Source organism: Mytilus galloprovincialis, chromosome 3 (genome assembly GCF_965363235.1).
Source record: "Mytilus galloprovincialis chromosome 3, xbMytGall1.hap1.1, whole genome shotgun sequence".
Taxonomy (NCBI): domain Eukaryota; kingdom Metazoa; phylum Mollusca; class Bivalvia; order Mytilida; family Mytilidae; genus Mytilus; species Mytilus galloprovincialis.
The window spans coordinates 16,167,570-16,189,777 of record NC_134840.1 but is presented as its reverse complement, the minus strand read 5'-3'; the positions used below and the strand labels follow the sequence as shown (position 1 = coordinate 16,189,777).

The window sequence follows — 22,208 nt, the reverse complement described above, 5'->3', positions numbered from 1 at the left end:
GAGAAGACAACAATCGAAGGCCACCAATGGGTCTTCAATGCAGCGAGAAACTCCAGCACCGGAGGAGTCCTTCAGCTGGCCCCTAAACAGATAAGATCACTATTAGTTTTTATATTGGATAGAATGAGATGTACAATTGGGAACATGTCCAAAACAAGAGAAAATATAGCTTACTGAAAAAAATGTCCTTATGTGTATTCAACATCCAATCACATACCTTCTATCTGTCGCGATAAGTTCATATTAATAGGTGAGAGGAGGGATAAAGATAAAAAAAAAGTTTCTGAGTGGTCATCTTACTATATATGAGTATACATCAACACTTAAAATACTTTTTAATGCCAATATACTACAGAGTTTTGACAGATTACATGTGATCAATGTTATACAACCAAATAATATAGAAAAAAACAGCTCTACCAAGAACACAATCATGATACACCCGTATTGACATTTTGATGATTTGGAATATTTAGAAGGCAATCTTTTAAAAAGTTAGTAATATGTCTGTGTGACAAAACAAAACGTGCATGATGAGTGATGTCCATATGAAAATAGCTTTTCGCAAGAAACAACGTTAACTGATAAAAGTCCAATAACTTTGGCACAATAAACCATATATTTTCCAAACTATTAAAAATTATTTGAGAATCCAAAACTTTATCTATTATGCATTTGAAATTGTCAGTACGAAGATATATATGAAACATAAACATCGAAAATGTAAGGTTCTAGATAAAACATAAGTAGAAGAAAAATAACCAAACCATGACAAAAAAGAGACGAAAAGACAGACAACAGTTTAAAAATATCTACACTTTAAACCAAAGACTGATCAACACGAATCACGAATCCCACCAAAAAAACCTGCTGCAAATGATATCAGGTGCCCCAGAAAAATCAGGAGATCCTGCTCCATTCGAGGCACCCGTTGGTTTAACCAGTGAAAATTGCAATCATATTTGGAATCCTGCAATCATGTCATAATGTCGAGGAACAGTGCCAAGAAAACGGGATTGTTGCTATGAAAATTTGAGTATATTTGTGGGCATATCTGTCACATATATTCAGTAGCGATCAACCAAATAACGATGGTGTCCGTTAAACTTTCAAAACAAAAATACAGCTCCAATGTGAAAGCAACAATGCTCTATATCGATGAAATAATGATGTTAAACTGGAACCATATGTAGGCGATGTTTGTATATTGCTACATACATATTGACGTAACAGGGTTGTACTTTTGGTTAATAATTACTAACTTTATAGTTCTATCATTTTCGCTAGCCAAGGGTTACGATCCACTCCAGAAGAGAGCGGGAGTGGATCGTAATCCTTGGCTAGCGAAGATGTAGTTCTATATAGTTCTACAGGATATATGACCAAAGAGATACAAGTTAGCTAAATATATTAAAGCTTGGACACTTTTGGTATGCACAAATACAATGTATTCAAACTGAAAAGAACTTTGAATACAGTAATTGATATTATTACAAATAAAACCGGAATTGCTGCAATTATGATACTGGTAAAATGCTAGAATCATGGTGTATCAATATTCATGTAGTATACTTTGGTACTTTATAAGCACTCTTAAATTATCCTTTGGTAAGTTAAGAAACTATTAAGAAATTAAGTTCCAACTCAGTCAAGCAAATCGAACTTGGAAGGAACTAGCTATTCTTTAAAGTCTTATTTGTTCATAAAAGCTCATAACGTATTATAGTAAGTATATATCCTTGGCCTTAATTCATTCTCGAATTGAGAATTCCTGGTAAAAGGTAATCCAGGCTTCGTACACACCAAGTCTTTAAAAATCTGTTAACTGTTTTCACATAAGGAAAACTAAGAATTCAATATTCAGCCTTCAAAAATTAAACATGTCAAGCACAAAATCGCCCGAGTTTAGAAAGGTATGAATATATTTAACAAATTAACTTCCACAAACTTCATATCTGTCGGATAACAATAATAGTATGCTAGGACTTGTAACGTGGTGTTTGACTCGGATATGTGATGAGGTTTGCACAGTTCTTTGAGAGATCAATGATCTCCCTTTTCATTGTTGGTCGGGGTCTTATAAATAAAGGCAACAGTAGTATACCGCTGTTCAAAACTCATAAATCCATGGACAAAAAACAAAATCGGGGTAACAAACCAAAACCGAGCGAAACGCATTAAATATAAGAGGAGAACAACGACACAACATCGAAACGCAACACACACAGAAACAGACCAATCATCAGACAAAACACCACGAGAATAACAAATGTAACATGAAAACCAAATACATGAATTTGGGATAGACAAGTACCGTGCCACGTCTTATCTCAATATCTCAAAAATAAGAGAAAACACAAACGACTCAACGTTAAAATGCAACACAAAGAGAAACGAACAATATATAATCTTATAAAAGGTACATTACTTATGAATTACGTGAAGCATTTTGGACTTTAAAAGGCTGCAACTTACCTCCCCGTTTCAGTTCCTCTAACAAAAATGAAATATTTCGGAAAAAATTCAGGTCTTTCATAATTACATAATACCAACCAATGTCTTATTGTTATTCATCCAAATGTAAAACGATATCGTAAACACACGTTATAACATATGTAAATTCATGCAGAACAGATTTTTGTGGCAGGTGAAATTCACATTAAATATGATTTCCGACAGAGTATTAAATTAACTTCCTGCATACATTTGTAGTTTTTTAAAGATATTGTTGGAATAAATATTTTAACAGAATTTGAGATAGTATCTTTATTTAGCATTTTGCATACTCTGATTTTTGATTTGATCATCCTTATCAAAATATCCACCCCCCCAAAAAAATCGGTCTCTCAGCTAAAACAATATATTGAATTTATTGTTGCTTGCCTCCTTTTCAACCTTTATATTATCTACCTACCATAGGACACTTATTGTATGACCATGTCCAACCTTAAAGCACCCATTGTTAAAGTCTTTTTTGGTAAAACACAGTTCAAGTCCAAGACACTTCCGTACATTAGAAGTGATTATTTTTTAAATTGATTTAAACAGTTATTGTTTTAAAAATCCAATCATGATATATATAAAATAGTACATTTAATGAAACTATATCTGCCAACACCCTTATTTTACTGTCAGAAAGCAGTCGAAAGTACATAATTTATATGATTTAACCGTTCGCATATAAAAAAGATATATGAACACATGTTTTCCAGGCATCATCAATGACTGTACCTTTATTTTTTCTTCTTATGTGTTACTTGTTATTTAATTTGTAATACCACAAATTGACTACATAGGCTGTAAAGAATCTCAAGAATAAAGATAATCATAAGACTATTGCAATTGTAAACAACGGTACATTCCTGGTTGAGTGTTCAAAGTACAAAATCATTTATTAATGTAATGGTATATTTATTCAGATGGAAACAATCAAACTTTCAAAGAAGCAACTTCATTAAGTGATTTAGAAATAGCAACATGTCTGCTTATAAAAAAAAAGTTTATATGCCAGTATACCTTCTATGCTAATAAATTAGAATTTTAAATTTCATATCTACGTCAGCTCAGATAGACTTCTGATATTTAGTCAAAATTGATCGAAGTGAATTGTTCTCATTACCGATAATATACGTCATCGTATGGCCTTCAACAATTAGCCACGCCAATACCGATTAGTCAGCTATAAAAGGCCCCGCAATCACAAATGTAAAACAATTCAAACTAGAACACTAACAGCCTAATTGATGTAAAACTTGAACAAAAACAAATATGTAACACAGTTACAAATTTAACGACAACCACTGAATTACAGGCTTCTGAATTAGGACAGGTGCATACATACAGAATGTGGCGGGGTTAAAGATGTTAGTGGGATCCCAAACCTCCCCTAACTTGGGACAATGGTGTTGTAGTATAACATAAGAACTTACTATAAAAATCAGCTGAAAAAGGCTTCATTCATCAGATGGATACAAACAGAAATATATCTTATAAAGTTATTGCTCCTAAATAAAAAAAAAAGGAAAAAAGAAGCCAACATTACAAATGATGAATGAGTAAATCCGTAAAGCTATCAGTAACAAGAAATTTGCTTTCTATAATTGGAAACACAGAGTAGACAGTGGCAAGATACTTGTACTTGATTGACATCCCAACAACAAAAAGACACTAAGTACAGATCTTAGAGTATTCACAGTTACTGACAGCTAGTTCAAAGCCAAATAGAACTAATCAAACAAATCATGCATCTAAGACTATTTTATCATTCATGTCACATCCAATATCCACTGGATTTAGTGTAAAGACGTCCTAAACCGAAAGAGAGCTACATGACCTAGTGCAATGCCAAGATACATGAATCGACACATTGTAGATCCAGGAAAGTGCATATGTATATTGCAATTATATTTAGTTTATATTTATGTATGACACATATCAAGTTTGTATACAGGCAAACATCCCTTTCCTAAATCCTGGATATACCAAGACAATAAGTTAGTCATACACCATGTTCGTGTGCGGACACACTGATCTTAAATATATACATATAGTCAAATTGCGCTTGTTCAACTATTGAGCACCACAAAATTATATATTGCCAAAAACAAATGTACTTCCGGTTGTCCTGTTGCATATAAACTAGTCAAAACATTTACTAAATTTTATCATCCCTATAAGGAAATAATTCGAAAATATATCTCAACATGCAGACATCTTATACGTTCAGGTATTTCACAGCTAATCTTTTATGGTAATATTCTTTACAAAGCACAAAAATGTCAGTATCCACCCCAAAAGCTTACAAAACCTTTAAACAGACTTATTAAGAAGGGATATAGTTACGATACTGTTGTCAGATCATTAAAGATTGCATATTTTGGATTTAATATTGATTCACTTATCGGGTATTTGCATCGGAACTAAAACATTTATTTAAAAAACAGTTGTTGGCATGACACGGGTTATGTTCTACTCATATATTTTATGATAGTATGATACTAAACCCCTAACGGGAGGGATTGTGCCTGATATTCATATGATGAAGACATAATCTTTCAATCAGTTTAATTGAGGTCTGGAGCTGGCATGTCAGTTAACTGCTAGTAGTCTGTTGTTATTTATGTATTATTGTCGTTTTATTTATTTTCTTTTGTTACATCTTCTGACATCGGACTCGGACTTCTCTTGAACTGAATTTTAATGTGCGTATTGTTATGCGTTTACTTTTCTACATTGGCTAGAGGTAAAGGGGGATTTTGCGCCATTCCCAAGTCAGGAGCCTCTGGCCTTTGCTAGTCTTGTATGCTTTTTAATTTTAGTTTCTTATGTATAATTCGGAGTTTAGTATGACATCCATTATCACTGTACTAGTATACATATTTTTTAAGGGGCCAGCTGAAGGACGCCTACGGGTGCGGGAGTTTCTCGCTACATTGAAGACCATTTGGTGGCCTTCGGCTGTTGTCTACTGTATGGTCGGGTTGTTGTCGCTTTGACACATTCCCCATTTCCTTTCTCAATTTCATTTTGTTCTACTATGAACTATGTATATTGCTATCAATATTTGAATGTAAGCTATTGTCATTTGATATCAACTTATAATGGAGCATAATATTCTTACAAGATACAGGTATCGACAGATTGTAGATTCATGAATGTGTATTTGTATATAACACTAATAATAAATATGCTTTAATTTACTGATAACAAAATCAATATCAATACCAATAAAACAATAGTCAATGATCTAATTACAGTGTTGAATGGGTAACCTTTTAGAATCAGTTTATTTAAAGGATTAATAAGTTTACCAGGATCGTTTCTAAATTTCCGGGCACGGTAAACAACATTTCCGTAAAAACGAGGATGTACTATACTGTTTGAAATAAGTTTTATACAAGTACAAGCCAAAATAGTCTGTATGTAAGTATGCAGGTAAAACTTGAGTTCATAAAAACACTGCATGTAGGTATACAAGCAATCAAATGTAATAGATTCAAATAAATAAAAGTCAAAGGTCATGGTACACCATCTTAGTCTGCAAGAAAACCGTGAACTGAAAAGTTCAAGAAAATATGCAATATACTTGCCACTATAAACATGTTTATACAATAAGAGTTTAGACAACACCACGGTCTGTAAACAGGCATACAGACTTGAACTATGACAAAATAAATAATATTGAATATTCTGCATACACCAGGTTCGCATGCAGGCATACTGACATTAGAAATACTATGGTAAACATAGTGTAAGCATTTAGCATACACTAAGTTGATATACAGGCGTACTTACCTGAGAAATGTTAATAGATAACTTAGATGAGTTTTCAATATTCACGAGATCCTTATCCTTGAAAAGAGACATGATAAAGGAAAGTAAGAGGGGGAAATACCATACTTGTCACAGAAACATCCGAAAAGAAACACTGTAAATGCTATTTTAGATATATATTGCAGAAAAATGAGACTGCCAAAATAATGTCGTTAAAAGTTAATTAGGGTTAGGGTTAAGGTTAGGGTTAGGTTGTAAATTGATTGTAAATTGTAAAGAAGTTAACCAGTAATAAATTACCCGCCCTGTTAGTTTCCATTAGATGTACAGTGAACGCTGCGGTCATAGCAGAAACAGATATAACTATAATAATCGCTACCATAGAAACTCCTATCACTATAACACATGATGCATTTTTTCCATGCTTTCTTGTCATTTTCAATTTTGAGTCAGGTGTTCTGATGAGGAAAGATGTATCTGCTGTCATACCGTTTACTTGGTCTATGAAATCAAGAATAAAACACTTTCTTAAAATACGACAGCGTCACACAAGTTTCCGTTTGATTAGGGACTTTCCGTTTTGAAATTTCCTCGGTGTTCGGTACTTTTGTGATTTTAATTTTTTCTACAATTATAGTAATTGCATGCATGTACATGCACAGGCACTTGATAACTAAGGATGTAACTAATTGTGTCTTACGTAATATGTGCAATGTCATATATGTCCTTTTAGAAAAAAATATTGAAATATTTTGATAGTAGACAAAAAAAATATTATTCAGCTTCGATAGGTAACAAAAAAGTTTTAATTTAGGAGTTGCCTAAAAAATGGAAACACTTATTTTATCGAAATAAGTATAAATCAAGTTTCATGATTAATAATCCTTATAATTCTTAAGCCATACATTCTCATTTTCGCAATGTTTCATTAATTGGCTACTATTTACTATCATCCGCTAGGGTTACATTACATTAGAACTATTCTTTTTTCACTGTCTGTTAATTTTCTAAAATGTTTGAGAGATTATGCACTTGACAAAGGATGAATACATACATTTTCTCCAATATACAGACTTGTCAGTATAATTTGTGATGTAGCTCTTTTCCGTCTTTTTAATCCAGTAAGATCGGAACCTTTGCATGAGGAAAAGAGAAAATTCCTTCCTGTTTACCTTACCAATTTTACTAATGAAAGAATTGATGCAATCAACATCAGCAACGTTCTACATCACAAGGAGTTAGCATCTGAAATGCCTATTTATTTTCAAAACCAGTCTGTTCCTATTGCATCTAAAATATTTAACTAGAAACAAGCATTGCAGGACCTTGATTTAGAACAATGCCTGAAATACCCTCTGACATGTGACTGTTCCAACTCGGCTTATAATTACAACCACTCTGGCTATGTTATTACTGGGGTTCTAAACATAATTCAACATGAAAATCTCCGAAAGGGAATTTTTCACGGTCCTACGTACTTAATTAATATTATTACACAAAGTTGACTGCTGTTCCCCTTTTTGAATTTTTTACCTATTATGTCTGTTTGTTTTCTTCACGCATAGTTGTCAATATAATGAAATCTGATGCGACTGTCATGCAATCGATAGGTTTAGCTAGCTATAAAACCAGGTTCAATCCACCATTTTCTACATAACCGAATTCCTGTACCAAGTCACGAATATTGCAGTTGTTATCCATTTGTTTGATGTGTTTGAGCTTTTGATTTTGTCATTTGATGAGGGACTTTCCGTTTTGAATTTTCCTCGGAGTTCAGTTTTTTTTATGATTTTACTTTTCACATGCATAATTGACATACATGTTGTAACTAATAAGTTGGCGATTTTTCTCTGATTTTGTACAAATATTAGCAAAATGACACGTGCCAAAAATGGAATTGGATCTCCTTACTTTCCCGGAGCACCTTCGAATATTCCCTGTTCTTGTTGCAGTTTGTGTTGTTAATATTTTGCTTCTGTGTTGTGTTTTGTAGTTTGCTCTTTGTGATTTCTTCTCTTTAAGTGTTTTTGTCGTTAATTAATTAGCTTTACATTTTTTAGAATGACATTTTTCAAGGTATACAAAGAAGGTGTGCTATGAATGCCAATAAGACAACTCTCGAGCAGTTATTCGGCTTTCATTGTATATTGTGAAATATTAAATCATAAGTTTTTGTAACCATATTTCTTATAAAAGAAAGAAACAAATTTTTCCTAAAAGTATGTTTCTGAAGTTGTCATCACGTTTTCAGTGCTTATCTTGTTTCCATGATGTTTTCACTGAGTCAGATGACCACAGACCACATTTGAATTCTCTATTAGTTCTTTATATCGTTTTGTTTCATTTAAAAAAATGCACCGAATATTTTTGTCAAACTTTGAGTGTGTGTAAAGTACAGTTCTAGTCCAAAAATATATCCAAGATTCAGAAAGATTGCTCTGCAGTATTTTACAAAATTAGCCAATATACATCCATACCCCTATTGACAAGTCAAGAGCTTTTCAGAAAACTGTAAATATCACCTTTTTGCACCTGGCCTAATCACTCTTTCCATATCAAAATCAGTTAAAATAAAACATCCAAATGAAAACAAAAAATGAGAAAAAAAATACACTCGAATTAAAAGGAACTATCTTTGTGGTCTTGTGCCAGATGTAATTGTAAGTTGTATGTTTCAAATTGTTTAAGGCTATTGTTTCTTCGACCGTAAATTTACTGTATTCGAAATGTTTATTTTTTAAGTGGACGCCATTTGAAACAATGTGTTCCAATTCTGAATGAAAGACTACTTCGGCAACCTCAGAGTTAAAGTTTGTATAAAAAAGGCGATGCAACTAGAAGGGTTCTTAAATAGAACACTAGTATTTTGGAGATGAAAATGTTTTTGTATCGTTGAAACCTGTGTTGCTTAACAGAATGAAATCACTTATCTGCCTCCGAAATCGTAGCCAGCGAGAACAGATTTCAGTATAATTTGAAATTAAGTGGCTAATATATGAATTTAAAACACATCAATACATTCTCTTCTGCATATTGGTTAATTGTCTATCACTAACATAGTTTCAATTACAGATGTTAATTATCTTAAACATTTAAATATAACAACCGAGAAAACAGGCAATAAATAGGCTTGTCTTTGTAAGTTTTATGTACATACCAAATGCATTTCTTTGAGCTAGACACACTTTTGTCATTAAACATATTATCTTAATGATATGATTAATGTACAAATCATGTCTCGATGCATACAAATGTCTAAAAGCAGAATTGTGCTTCTCTGGAAGAACGTTCCTCTGAATAAAATTAGATAACCGAATAATCTTCTGATAACTTAAATGTAACAAAAAGTATTTTTAAGGATTATTGAACTGACGTGTAAATATATCCGTAAAGTATTACAAAATTGAACGTCCCATCTCAAATACGGGTTTGTTTTGGGCTGATATTGTTTTCAATATAATGTTACTTAATGTGTTACTCGGATCGAGTATATGATTTAAAACTATCACGACCTTCTATAGGTAACCATATACTGTTAATTGAGAAATAGTAACGTGCATTTATTTTCTGAAAAATACAAATAGTGCCATCAAAATGAATAATGTGATTTCATATTTTTGCGACATAAATACTGTTGCAATTTTTCAGAAAAAACAAAAATGGAATTTAACAGTACAAAAATGACATAGGGCAAAGAACAAAATTTGAAACCATTACAGACTATTTCATATTACCACCGTTAGATGCTTTCAATGTGATATTTAATCACTAAATATTTATTCAAGCTAAGCTAAATCGAAGTAAGCATAAAAGAAGGTAGGCTGATCCTCTTGAAACTGTTAACAAAAGAGAAAATCATGACTTCCATGGATATTTTAATTAAGAGTTATAAGTGATATGATCTTGACAAAGAAATATTCACATCAAAATGTACCATGTAGCTATAACCAATTACAATGAAATCTACATGATGACAATAGCTATTTTTAAAATGTAAACATAACGTCTACAAGAACAACCTTTCCAAAACGAAAAGTGTTGGAAAATCTATGGAAAACGTATCACATGTTATTCGTTTGATGTGTTTGGGCTTTTGATTTTGCCATTTGATTAGAGATTTTACTTTTTGAATTTTTCTCGGATTTCAGTATTTTTTAGATTTTGCTTTTGCGGGTATCGAAACAAAATTATATGGATAACTTTATATTGTAAACTTCTGTGTTTGGTGTGGATTATACAGTTCCTGTATGTAACAAGGCACCCGAAAAGCTGTTTCCATTTTCACCGGCATAGACGTGTTCACTTATCCATGAAGCTATTACAAAATTGCACGTGTCATCTGAACACGGGTGTGTTTTTGGCTGATATCTTTTCTAATATAAATTTACTTTATTGTGTAACTCGGCTCGAGAGTATGATTCAAACGCACTCATCATAGATACCAGGATTGAAATTAAGTATTTGCGCCAGACGTGCGTTTCGTCTAAAAAGTGACGCCCGAATCAAAGAAAGTTAAAAAGGCCAAATAAAGAACAAAGTTGAAGAGCATTGTTGAGGACCAAAAATTCCGTACAGGTTTGCCATATGCAGCTAAGGTAATCTATTTATGTCAGAGGTATAAAGGCTTAATATCTAAAAAATCAAAGATTTGTTAACAGATAATTTATAATTTCGACCACAGCAATAATTCATGTCAACACAGAAGTGCTGAGTATACTGGGCTGGTGATACCCTCGGGGAATAAAATTTCCATCAGCAGTGGCATCAAAACGATTACGACGTTCTAAAAGTACCCATATACTGAAATTCAGAAATTTTTTCGAGCATTTATTATTGCGATTGTTCAACAATTGACACACATACGAGTGCAAATGTTCAAATGTTGCTATTATTTGGAATGCTGCATGCAAATAGTGCTATCAAAATGTGTAATGTGAGTTTTGTGACCCTCTATCTTTTTGCAATGTTTGTTATCTACAGTACAACACATTCAAAGGATTAAGACTTTTTCATACTGCGAACCCTGTTTTATTTACGTAACTGTTGGATCTACAAAACTACTCACCAGAACACTATTCTAGCTAAGCTAAATTGAAGTGCGACGAATTGAAAGCTAGATCTCTTAAATCTGATGTTAGCAATAGGGAAAATATTTCTTTCCACAGATATTTAAACATTAAGTGATATGATCTTGAAAAACAATATTCACGTAACATGTGTACCATGGAACAATAATCAATTCTAACATGATCTACATAATGAAAATGGCCATTTTCAAAATGAACATATGAGGTCAACAGAAACAATCTTTTCAAAAATGATAGGGTTGGCGAATTATATTGAAAACGTGTCTTACTTGTCTTGAAACAAAACAATTTGACAACTTTATAATGCAAAACTACTGTTTGCTGTATGAATTACAAAGTTCCTGTATGTAACAAGACACCCGAAAAGCTGTTTCCATTTTCACCTGCATTCCATACTGAATCCCCGGCACTTGCTGAATCACAATAAACCCAGACTGAGTCTCCCTTTGACAACACAGTAACAGCACTAGTGGAGGTACATGGACCGTCATCATGACTGTTTTTCTCATTAAGAACCCCAATTTTGTTGTTATTAGCTCTCAATGTCATTAGAACATTATGTGTATCTTCTAGACATATTTGTAATATAAACAAATATATTCCTGCCTGGGGAGCTGTAAATTTTCCAGTTGATGTGTCATATCCACTTCCGTAATTAATAGCTACATTAGGAAATTTAATTATAGTGTTCGAAAGATCTGAGTCTGGCCCCACATTTCGAGCACGAAAGACAACCACAGGAACCTTTCCTGCAATAACAAGCATTTAGAGTTGTAAAACATTTAGAGATGCATAACATTTTTGTTTTAACATTTTTTCATTATTCATCTCGTATTAAAATATGTCATTCAACTAACGAGGCATGCGATATTTTGTTACATGTTGTTTTTTTTGTAGGGATTTTCAAGTATTAATAAATATTCATAAGTAAACAATTCAAATACTTGTGCACTTTTTTATGTTATGATAAATATCAGTGAAGAACAATCAAACTATTTTAGGAGTAGGCAAAACCAATGTGCATCGACTGAATGCTTGATTGTTGGTGTTTAATTCATGCTCACCGCCGTTGACTTTATACTGGGATTTATTGGTAGAGAGAACCACTTAGCATTCATACATCCTAGAAATTACTTTATATGATTGAATATATAAAACACTGTATTATATTGAATATAAGATAAAACGAGATGAACGGAGCTTCGATTACAAAAAGATTGAGACAAAACGGAGATGTGGGGAGGGGGGGGTGGGGAGGGGGGGGGAGAAACAAAACTAATAAATAATTGCCAATAAACCAAACTACGCTATTACGGTACTACACATAAGCTTCGATAATAAGTTCTGGTAACAAACATTTAGCCATTGCAATTCCTGCACATTATTTAAAAGGGGTGTATCATTACAAATAAATAAGAGGCCAACGGAAGTTCATTAATACAGAAAAAAGAACGGACCATTGGCATGTCCGTTTTTGAAAAGCTTGACACATATTGTTTGTTTTAATCAGATTGCTCCAAAGATGATACTGATACCAATTACTGTTCGTAATTTCTTTCTTTCCTCGTCTACTCATTCATTTTTTTGTACGATTGATGTTCTTTGCTGATATGTTGACATGTTTTGTAAAATAACAATTAGGAGATATCTGTAATGTATTTTAAGCTCCGACGCCATCAATTGGGGATTTGATGGTCGCAAATTACGTTTACTGATGCCATCGGAGCTTAAAATACAATTCTGTTATCTCCATTCTAATGAAACTAACAGAAAACAACGTTAAAACATGTATTTAAAATCTGTTATATGCCGTCTGCGCTTGCGAGTACGTCCGATAGCATCAATTGTCAATTGATGCCAAATTGATGCCATGTAAATAAGTGACGTTACCCAATCAAAATGAATGTTACAAACGTTGTTGCATTAGAATACATATTCTTACCTGCTTCACCAGGAGACCCTTTCAAACCCTTTTCGCCAATTGCACCTTTGTTTCCTGACTCTCCAGTGGGACCTTTGTCGCCTGTTGGACCTTTGTCACCAATGACACCCTTATCACCAACTGATCCCTTGACCCCGAAATTTCCATTACCACCTTTTCTTCCCGCGATTCCATTATCGCCTCTTTGACCTTTGTCCCCGATAGAACCTTTCTCGCCAACTGGACCTTGATTACCTGTCTGACCTCTGTCCCCATTTTCACCTTTGTCACCGAAAGGACCTTTGTCTCCTCTTTGACCTTTGTCACCGATTGAACCTTTCTTGCCATTTGGTCCGTTGACACCTAATTGTCCTTTTTCACCAGTAAGTCCCTTTTCGCCTTTTTCTCCCATATTTCCTTTTTTACCGGCTGAACCCATTTCTCCCATTTGACCTTTGTGGCCAATTTCACCAATGTCACCATTTGGTCCTTTGTTACCGACTGGGCCATGTTCTCCCATTTGACCTTTTTGGCCAATGTCACCAGTTGGTCCTTTGTTGCCTTTCGTTCCTTTCTCGCCATGTTCACCTATAACGTTTACAACTATGGTAAATAATAATATTCTATATTTGTCAATTTCGTATGCATGTGTGAATATCTGGAGAGATCCACTAGTAAGAGCTTTGGTAAAAATTAGTGGAACAGCGGCAATGACGGTATTCATCTCTTAATTTATCTTGATACTAATACTATTCATGTATCGAAGATAGTAACGGACATTCTTTTTCATTTCTAAAAATCTGAATTGGGTATTTTAAATTTGACGTTAGCCTTAGAATGATCGGCTGTTTAATCTTCGTTGTATTTATTGTTACCGTTTCAGGTCTTGTTCTGGAAATGGACAGAACATGATAAAAGTAAGTTTTAACTGTGGTGTAATAGTTATTTCTTTAGCGAACATAGCATCAAGTATATATGATATATACAAATAAAAAAAAAAAAAAAAACGTCCGCATATGTAAGTCGAGTCGTAAAAAAGATATTAGTGTCTGGATGGAGATATAACATGTTGAAATCAAAATGAACTGTATTTTAATTAATGTTTTAATTTCAATACGCATAAAAAACCCAACTTGTTTTAAATTCTAAAATCTCCGTTAGAGTTTTAACTTTCATATTTAAACACTGTTATGACAAAAAAATAAATAAATTGAAGATCAGATGAAGTAGCTATACGGACTTTGTACATCTTAACATGATACACTATTTTTGACACATCACTAAAAATTCTCACGTCTATTAAACTTTATTGTTGCTACTTAAAGTCAAATGTTTTGTTCTATACATATTAGAAATTCTTAAATTACTACTTGTAAATATCAGATTATCGTCCTTTCCTAAATATATCAGGATTTACAGTTAACGTTAGAACATATATATCCTGGGGTCAATTTGTTTTTCTCATTTTATTTGTCATTTTGCACGTACATTATTGACACTTTAAGCTGTATGATAGATCATTCACCTTTCACAAACCTTTTACATTTTACACATCTAGAGTCGTTTTCACAGAAAAACTTTGATTGATCGCAAGTATACTGAATTGTTCCGAAACTTAAAAATAGCTTTGTGTAAACTAGAGGATCATGGGTCACATATCGCTAATTTTGGATATGATATATAAAATTCATGTTAAAAGTCAGAATAAAAATTACCATAAATCTGTAAACTATTTTACAATCCAAAATTTTGTAAATCTGAACGCTATTATTCATTTGATTGGTTTTTTTTTTTTTTTTAATGTAAAAGCTTTTTAAAAATATTTCAAATTAACTAATTAGGAAAAAAGTGTTTTTCTATAAGAACAACTGAAACAAAACGGTTATAACACGTTGTTGACTTCTGTGTCCATGAGAGTGTCATATAAGTGAAAGGATTAGCAAGCTATAAAACCAGGTATAATGTCCCATTATCTACATCAGAAAATGTCTGTACCAATTTCACCGTTGTTATCCAAGCGTTTAGTGTGTTTGAGCTTTTGATTTTGCAATTTGATTGGGAAGTTTTGAATTTTCCTCGGAGTTCGGTGTTTTTTTAATTTAAGTTTTAGCGAAAACAGAACCACTGTTGCATCACAAGACAGTTGATATATTAATACAATAAGTTTAATTTGTAAATGTTCATTCTAACAGTTCTACTATTAAAGAATTATAAATGCTTGTCTTTATACCAGATAATGATCAGTCATTCGATATTTTACTTGTATTTATATTCATAATCAAATGAATGAAAGTATGCCTATATCATACCTACCTTTTTTGCCTGTCGGTCCCCGAATACCTTGTGGTCCATTTTCACCGACATTTCCCTTTTCTCCCTGTGCGACTTCCTCAGTGTTATCGCTCACTGAGCCATTCGTTTCTGTTGTTTCATTTGTATTGTTCCTTCCAAAATTTCTTTTATTAGAATGTTCTTTGTTTTCCTCCGAAGTGTTGAGCTCTGAAAAGTATGTACAAACAAAAATTAGGATACTTAAATTGTTTTATTTGAAAACGTGTTTGAAATTGTGAATTTAGTGAACCAATATCAAATTACCCAGTTTGTTGGTTTCCATTAGACGAACAGTTAACACTGCAGTCATAGCAGAAACACCTATAACTACTAGAATCGCCAGTATAGAAATTCCTATCACATTAACACAAGTTGCACATTTTCCATTTTTTCTTGTCATTTTCAATTTTGCATCAGTTGTTTTGTTGAGGTAATATGCATCTGTTGACATAATGTAATCACCCATTATCATCTTTCCAGGAAGAAGAAACTTCCCTCAGATACGAAAGTGTGAAACAAGTTTCAGTTTCTACTCTAATAAGTGCATACATGTACATGTAATTGATACATATGGAGATAACTAAAATGTATGGATAATTTTAGTTGTATCTTAAGTAATAACCTTAAGTAGCAGATGTATGCATACGTACGGAAGCCGGTTAGGGTCAGGGTAGAGTTGTATTTTAAGTCGTTATAACGAGTTAGCTTATCTAACTCTTTATAACAACTTAGCTAACTCGTTTAAACTACCCGGTTAACAGCTTAACTAAATTTTCAATAAAAAAAACTCTGGTCAGCTGTTTGTAGAATATGCAAAGGAATAAAACAAAGCTTCCTGTAGGTGCAAAACATGCAATTATTTCTAAAGTTTCTGGCATTCTTATAATATATAAGATTTACATAGCTGACGATCTCAAACAGGGTTGACTTGCGATCAGTGTCGTAGCTGCTACAAAAAATGTAAGTAGGGAAAAATAAAATCACAAAAATACTGAATTCCGAGGAAAATTCAAAACAGAAAGTCCCTGATTGAATGGCAAAATTAAACACATCAAACGAAAGGACAACTGTCATATTCCTGACTTGGTACAGGCATTTTCGTATGTAGAAAATGGTAGATTATAGCTAGCTAAACCTTTCAATTGTATATATAGATTTTGACTATACTGAACGTATAACTAACCTAGCCGCTAAGTAGATTAGGATAGCCAAAAATAACTCACATGATCTAGAGAATCCAAAATGACGTCGGAAAGGTTATTACTTATTACGGCTACCTATTATACGTAGCATCTCGTTCCACATCTAAGACACATCTACTATACTGGGGCCGTGTCATCAAAGGTGTCTTAGGACTAAGACATGTCCTAACACCATCTTAGGAGAAATTGTTGCTCTTAGCCGTGTTATCAAAAAGATCTCATCTTAGGAGATGTCCTAATGTTGGTCCCAACTTTAGGACTACTCATAAGCTGTCTTTGGATAGTCTTAAGACCATTTTCACTTTTAGGATAACTTTATGATGTCCTAGCATATAAAAAATTATAGATTCTTTTGTATATTCTTGTTAAAATAATTACATTATCATACGGCGAGAAAATTTCACTTATGACTACGATAGAACATATTTGTTAAGATTATTTTAGGACACCTTCGATGTGTAGTCTGAGATATATCATAAGACAGTCCTAAGACTGACCTATAATTTGTCCTCAGATATATCTTAAGACAAATCTTAGGACACTTTCGATAACACGGCCCCTGGCTGCTACGATACAGAACGCAACCCAGTTGTCTATGAAACAAGTGCGCATTAGAAACGCTGTTTCGGAAACATGCAGTATATGAACAGTAGATAGAGCACATTATGCATCAAGTGCATAAACATAAAAAAAAACACAAAAAACACAAAAAGAAAAAAAAAACCAGCACAAAATAATCATTTACAAATCTGACAAAAAGAATGTATGCATAAAGCATAAAAGATTTCAAGAGTGACCTAAGTTTTCCGCAATGAATTATGTCAAAAGAGGCAACACATCTGCAGCAACATTGTTCAACAACAAATATGCACGTAGAATCCACAATTTCCGCTGTTCAATGTCAATTACTGACTTACCTTTCTCATATCATCTTCAGTCTAATAGTATCTGATGGCTTTCAGTGAAAAAACAAAGTTCACTCTCTTTTCCTGTGACATAAAATAAGAAAGTCGAAACTTTAATAATCTCGTGACAAAAACAAAATATAAATGTATGACGTCTAGTATAGATATTTGTTTAGGGGTCAGCTGAAGGACGCCTCCGGGTGCGGGAGTTTCTCGCTGCAATGAAGACCAATTGGTGACCTTCGGCTGTTGTCCTCTCTACGGTCGGGTTGTTGTCTCTTTCACACATTCCCCCTTTCCATTCTCAATTTTATTAATCATGCCCAGTGAACGACAAACAGTGATAGTTTTAAACAAACATATCATAAAAGTATAACAAGGTCATAAGTAGCAAGTTTAGTTAATATGCAAATGAAAATAATATGATAAAGCCATTTAAGGAAAAATGAAACATATAATTCTTTTATTTTTGATTTTAATTTTAAAGGTAAAATAAAAAAGTACTTCCTCTTAATAAACGTCATAAATTTAAGATTTGGAAATGTTTTTATTCATCTCAAATCATTCCTATGATGCACACTTTTAATATAATATATATCTATTTAATTGAAGGACAGAAATGCAGATGACGCTGTTTATGAAATAACAACAGAATATAGATAAATAATAAAGTATGTGTGCTTTAAAAAAATGTATAATTTTGCGTTGATTATTAACAGCATAATGTTGATTTGTGTATATTTAAGTACATACTACTTTGCATTGATACAAATTGTATAACGTTATTGAAGTAAATCTATCAGTGTTGTAATGGTCTAAATGAATTAAACAGACTAAGAACTAATTTATCACCGTATCATTCAATATAACCAGATAACACCATAGTTAACATTGATAACTGGGAAATTGAAATTCGAATTTATTTATTCAAATTATATGCAAACACAAGACATTACATTTTAAACATAAACTGTAGGTCTTAATAGTACTTGAAAGGGTAATTTATCAGTTCAAAAGTGGACTAAAAGTTACTTTAAATGTTTAATCTCCTATGCTATTTGAAATGGTCTTCTACCATAACAAGTTCACTTGTTTACCGTATATTAATTTTTGCACCTGTTTTATTAGCTAAAACAAAAATAATGTGAAAAGCTTCAGCTGGAAGAAAACAAACAATTGTAAAATTCTTTATTTTTGTTACTGTATCAACTAAATATGGAATATGAATATGAGGTTCCATGATAAAAGTGAGAGTTCGTTCGGTTCTACCTCCAGATTAAGGCTAGTCATTATTCATTAAATTTTACTAATTGCAAAAGTAAGCGTTGTTTTAGGGAATGGAACCTTTTCTGTAATTATCATAACTTATATAAAAAAGAAAGAATCATGTTCGGGGGTTAATGGAAAATAAGGAACAGTTTGTAAATCTCCTACCGGGACCATTAATTTTATGTGTTGGATTTATAATACAAATTGTTGGTTTTTCAACGACTCATTGGTCAGAGAGAACTAGCACCAGTGCCACCTGTGGATTATGGAAAGTTTGTACACATGACGATGATAAATCAAAAGCATGCTTCACAATCACTCAAAGAGGAAGTGTACCAAGTAAGTACTTCCGGTTATATTATGAAATAATGGTAAAGCAAAGATTAATTTAGAAGTTTTAAAGCGGTTTTGTTTTTATTGTTTTTTTATATACAAATCTTTTTTACAGAAGAGAATAGAAACATTTTTGTCTTCAATAAAAAAGAAAATAGGAGGGAGTGGAATTGTTTACAGACATTTGTATTGACGTACAATAGTTAAGGTCCTTGATTAACATAAAAGTGTTGTTATTACACAAATGATGACCTATATGCAATTAGACTTTTGATAGAATAAAGTGTATAACGCACACATGGGATATATTAAATTTTGTTCTTTTGATTCATTCTTGTACATTTTAATTCAACGACATATAATGTTGTGACTATAGATGTAATACCCAATACGGGTATAACGTCTATGCTGTGACTATAGATGTAATACCCAATACGGTTATAACGTCTATGCTGTGACTATAGATGTAATACCCAATACGGTTATAACGTCTATGCTGTGACTATAGATGTAATACACAATATGGGTATAACGTCTATGCTGTGACTATAGATGTAATACACAATACGGTTATAACGTCTATGCTGTGACTATAGATGTAATACACAATATGGGTATAACGTCTATGCTGTGACTATAGATGTAATACCCAAAACGGTAATAACGTCTATGCTGTGACTATAGATGTAATACCCAATACGGGTATAACGTCTATGCTGTGACATTCTGCATCAACCTGTGTAAATATAAACTTTGGAGAAATTATAATACTTTAGTTTTAAGTGATATTTCTTGTTTGAATAATTCAAAATTAATATCGTCGAGTTGATATCGCATTACAGTCATACAAGATTGTTTGAAGAGTTTATCACAGTAATATATATGTATCTGAAAACAAGAAATTTTAGGGAAAACAATTTTCAAAAACATTTCTTTTGCAATGTTCAATATAACTCTTCATTGTGTTACTAAGACGGTTCCTTTATCAGTGAAAATACATACCATTATACCCATTATACAGACAAATTTATTTGTTTTTGCTTTGGTTGCATATAAAACACGAACTAACGACATAACCTTCAAATCTTTTAACCGGTGTTATTTCTAAATTATTCTACTTTTTCAGTAATGGTATTTTTGTGTAGTTTCCTGGGTATTGTAAGTGCCATTATAACTGGACTGTCGTTTATCACTGCTGTTTTCACAACGTGTCAGAAGAAAAGTACAGCTTTAAGATGGTCTAAAAACTCAGCGGCAGCAACTCTTCTTGCAGGTATACCATTCAGATACATATGTATTATTTAAAGAGACTGAACTAGGCAAGAAAACACTATCTTGACATTTTAGTGCAATATTACTTTTTTTTTTATTGCATATAGAATCTGATAGACTACACAGGCAAATTTCACTAACACCAATTTCAAATGAATATAAATGTATGTGAATCTCAATTCCACCTCAAACGAACTTGTACGTGAAACTCACATGAAATCAGTTTATGTGAGTTTCTCATGAATCTCATTGTCAAACTTATGTGAATTTCACGTGAAAATCACATGTATTTTTTTCACGTGAAATTCACATCAATTATAAAAAATAAGGTTATTTAAATAACATCTTTTTCAAATTTAATTATCAAAATCATGAAAAATACAATTATTTATTTTGAAAAGTTCACGTGAAATTCATGTGAAAAATTTCATTGGAGATTCATTAAGATTTAGTATACATGAAAATGTTCATGTTAGTTTCATGTATTTGCTCGTTTGAGGTGAATCTCACGTGATTTTTTTCACCTGAATTTCATGTGAGATTCATGTGAAATTCACGTGAGCAAATTTTGCCTGTGTAGAGACGGCAGATATTTTACAAGTTTGTCGATAAAATTTGAATGAAAACGTAATCATATTACAATACTTCAATTGTGTTATAGAAAATTTAAGGATTATATTTATGCCATACACATACTTTAGATTTTTAACGAGATATCTTATGCGATTTTTGTTTAAACAGTACGGCTATTAAAATATTTTGTCACAACACGTTTCATAATACACTCTACATTTCAGTGGCCTTGTCAGTCAGCGTTGAATGTATTTATGGTGCAACTTACTCCAGTATTACGTACGACAATATCCCTAACCTCAACAAGAAGTCGACGACAACTGAATTGTCATGGTCGTTCTTTTTATATTGCTCATCTTCAGTGATTCTTTTGATTGGAAGTCTATACTTGATAATCGTTCCGTCTAACATACTGTCAACTAATAAAGTGTCTACAAACATGCCACAGATACCGGTATTACAGATCCATCCACCACCTAGTGACCGAGCGCCGACGCCATTATACCTGTTGTCTCAACGTTCATCATCTCCATTACCGTCACCATTTTCATCTAACGCTCATACTCAACATACCCAGAGTTTACCGCCTGTCTTTACACAGATGCGGAGATAAGTGTATATTTGACATATTTTTGTTGACGATTCTAGTTATATAATTAAAATAAATTGTTTTTTCAAAAGACTATTCTAAAGTTATATTTACTATTGTATTTAAAAAGGAACTTAACATTCTGAATAAATCATAGAGGGTCCGTCCCTGTCCTTGTTTTCGACTGATATATTAAGCCATTGAAAATTTGATGGAAATGATTCTAGAATTTTTTCATACAATTAACATTAATTTAGAAAACTATGAATTTTTTATTTTATAAGATTTTCAAAGATAGCTTTAATACGTTATAGAATAAAATTATGAAAAGGAAGTAGGGGTATACAAACAAAACTTTAAATAACGTTAACAATAGATTGAACCAGCCCCTCTACCACTTTGTACATAAATATTAATTTCTGGCTGGAGATCTTGTAGTTCCAGTTGGGCTAG

General features: G+C 32.5%; 2 protein-coding genes across 2 annotated transcripts; one reads left to right on the top strand and one right to left on the bottom strand.

Moving 5' to 3' along the window:
* Window positions 1–11,459: 11,459 nt before the first annotated feature.
* On the bottom strand, window positions 11,460–16,178 carry LOC143067266 (uncharacterized). Its single transcript, XM_076240375.1, has 4 exons — window positions 15,877–16,178; window positions 15,595–15,780; window positions 13,303–13,869; window positions 11,460–12,109 (listed from the first exon to the last, which is right to left on the bottom strand). Exons 1-4 carry the CDS (start codon window positions 16,082–16,084, stop codon window positions 11,691–11,693), a joined length of 1,380 nt encoding a protein of 459 aa, XP_076096490.1. The 5' UTR covers window positions 16,085–16,178; the 3' UTR covers window positions 11,460–11,690.
* A 2,650-nt stretch (window positions 16,179–18,828) lies between these two features.
* LOC143066220 (uncharacterized) lies at window positions 18,829–21,801 on the top strand. The gene is made up of 2 exons (XM_076239218.1): window positions 18,829–19,327; window positions 21,307–21,801. The coding sequence occupies exons 1-2, from the start codon at window positions 19,120–19,122 to the stop codon at window positions 21,777–21,779; spliced, it is 681 nt and encodes a 226-aa protein (XP_076095333.1). The 5' UTR covers window positions 18,829–19,119; the 3' UTR covers window positions 21,780–21,801.
* Window positions 21,802–22,208: the final 407 nt, after the last annotated feature.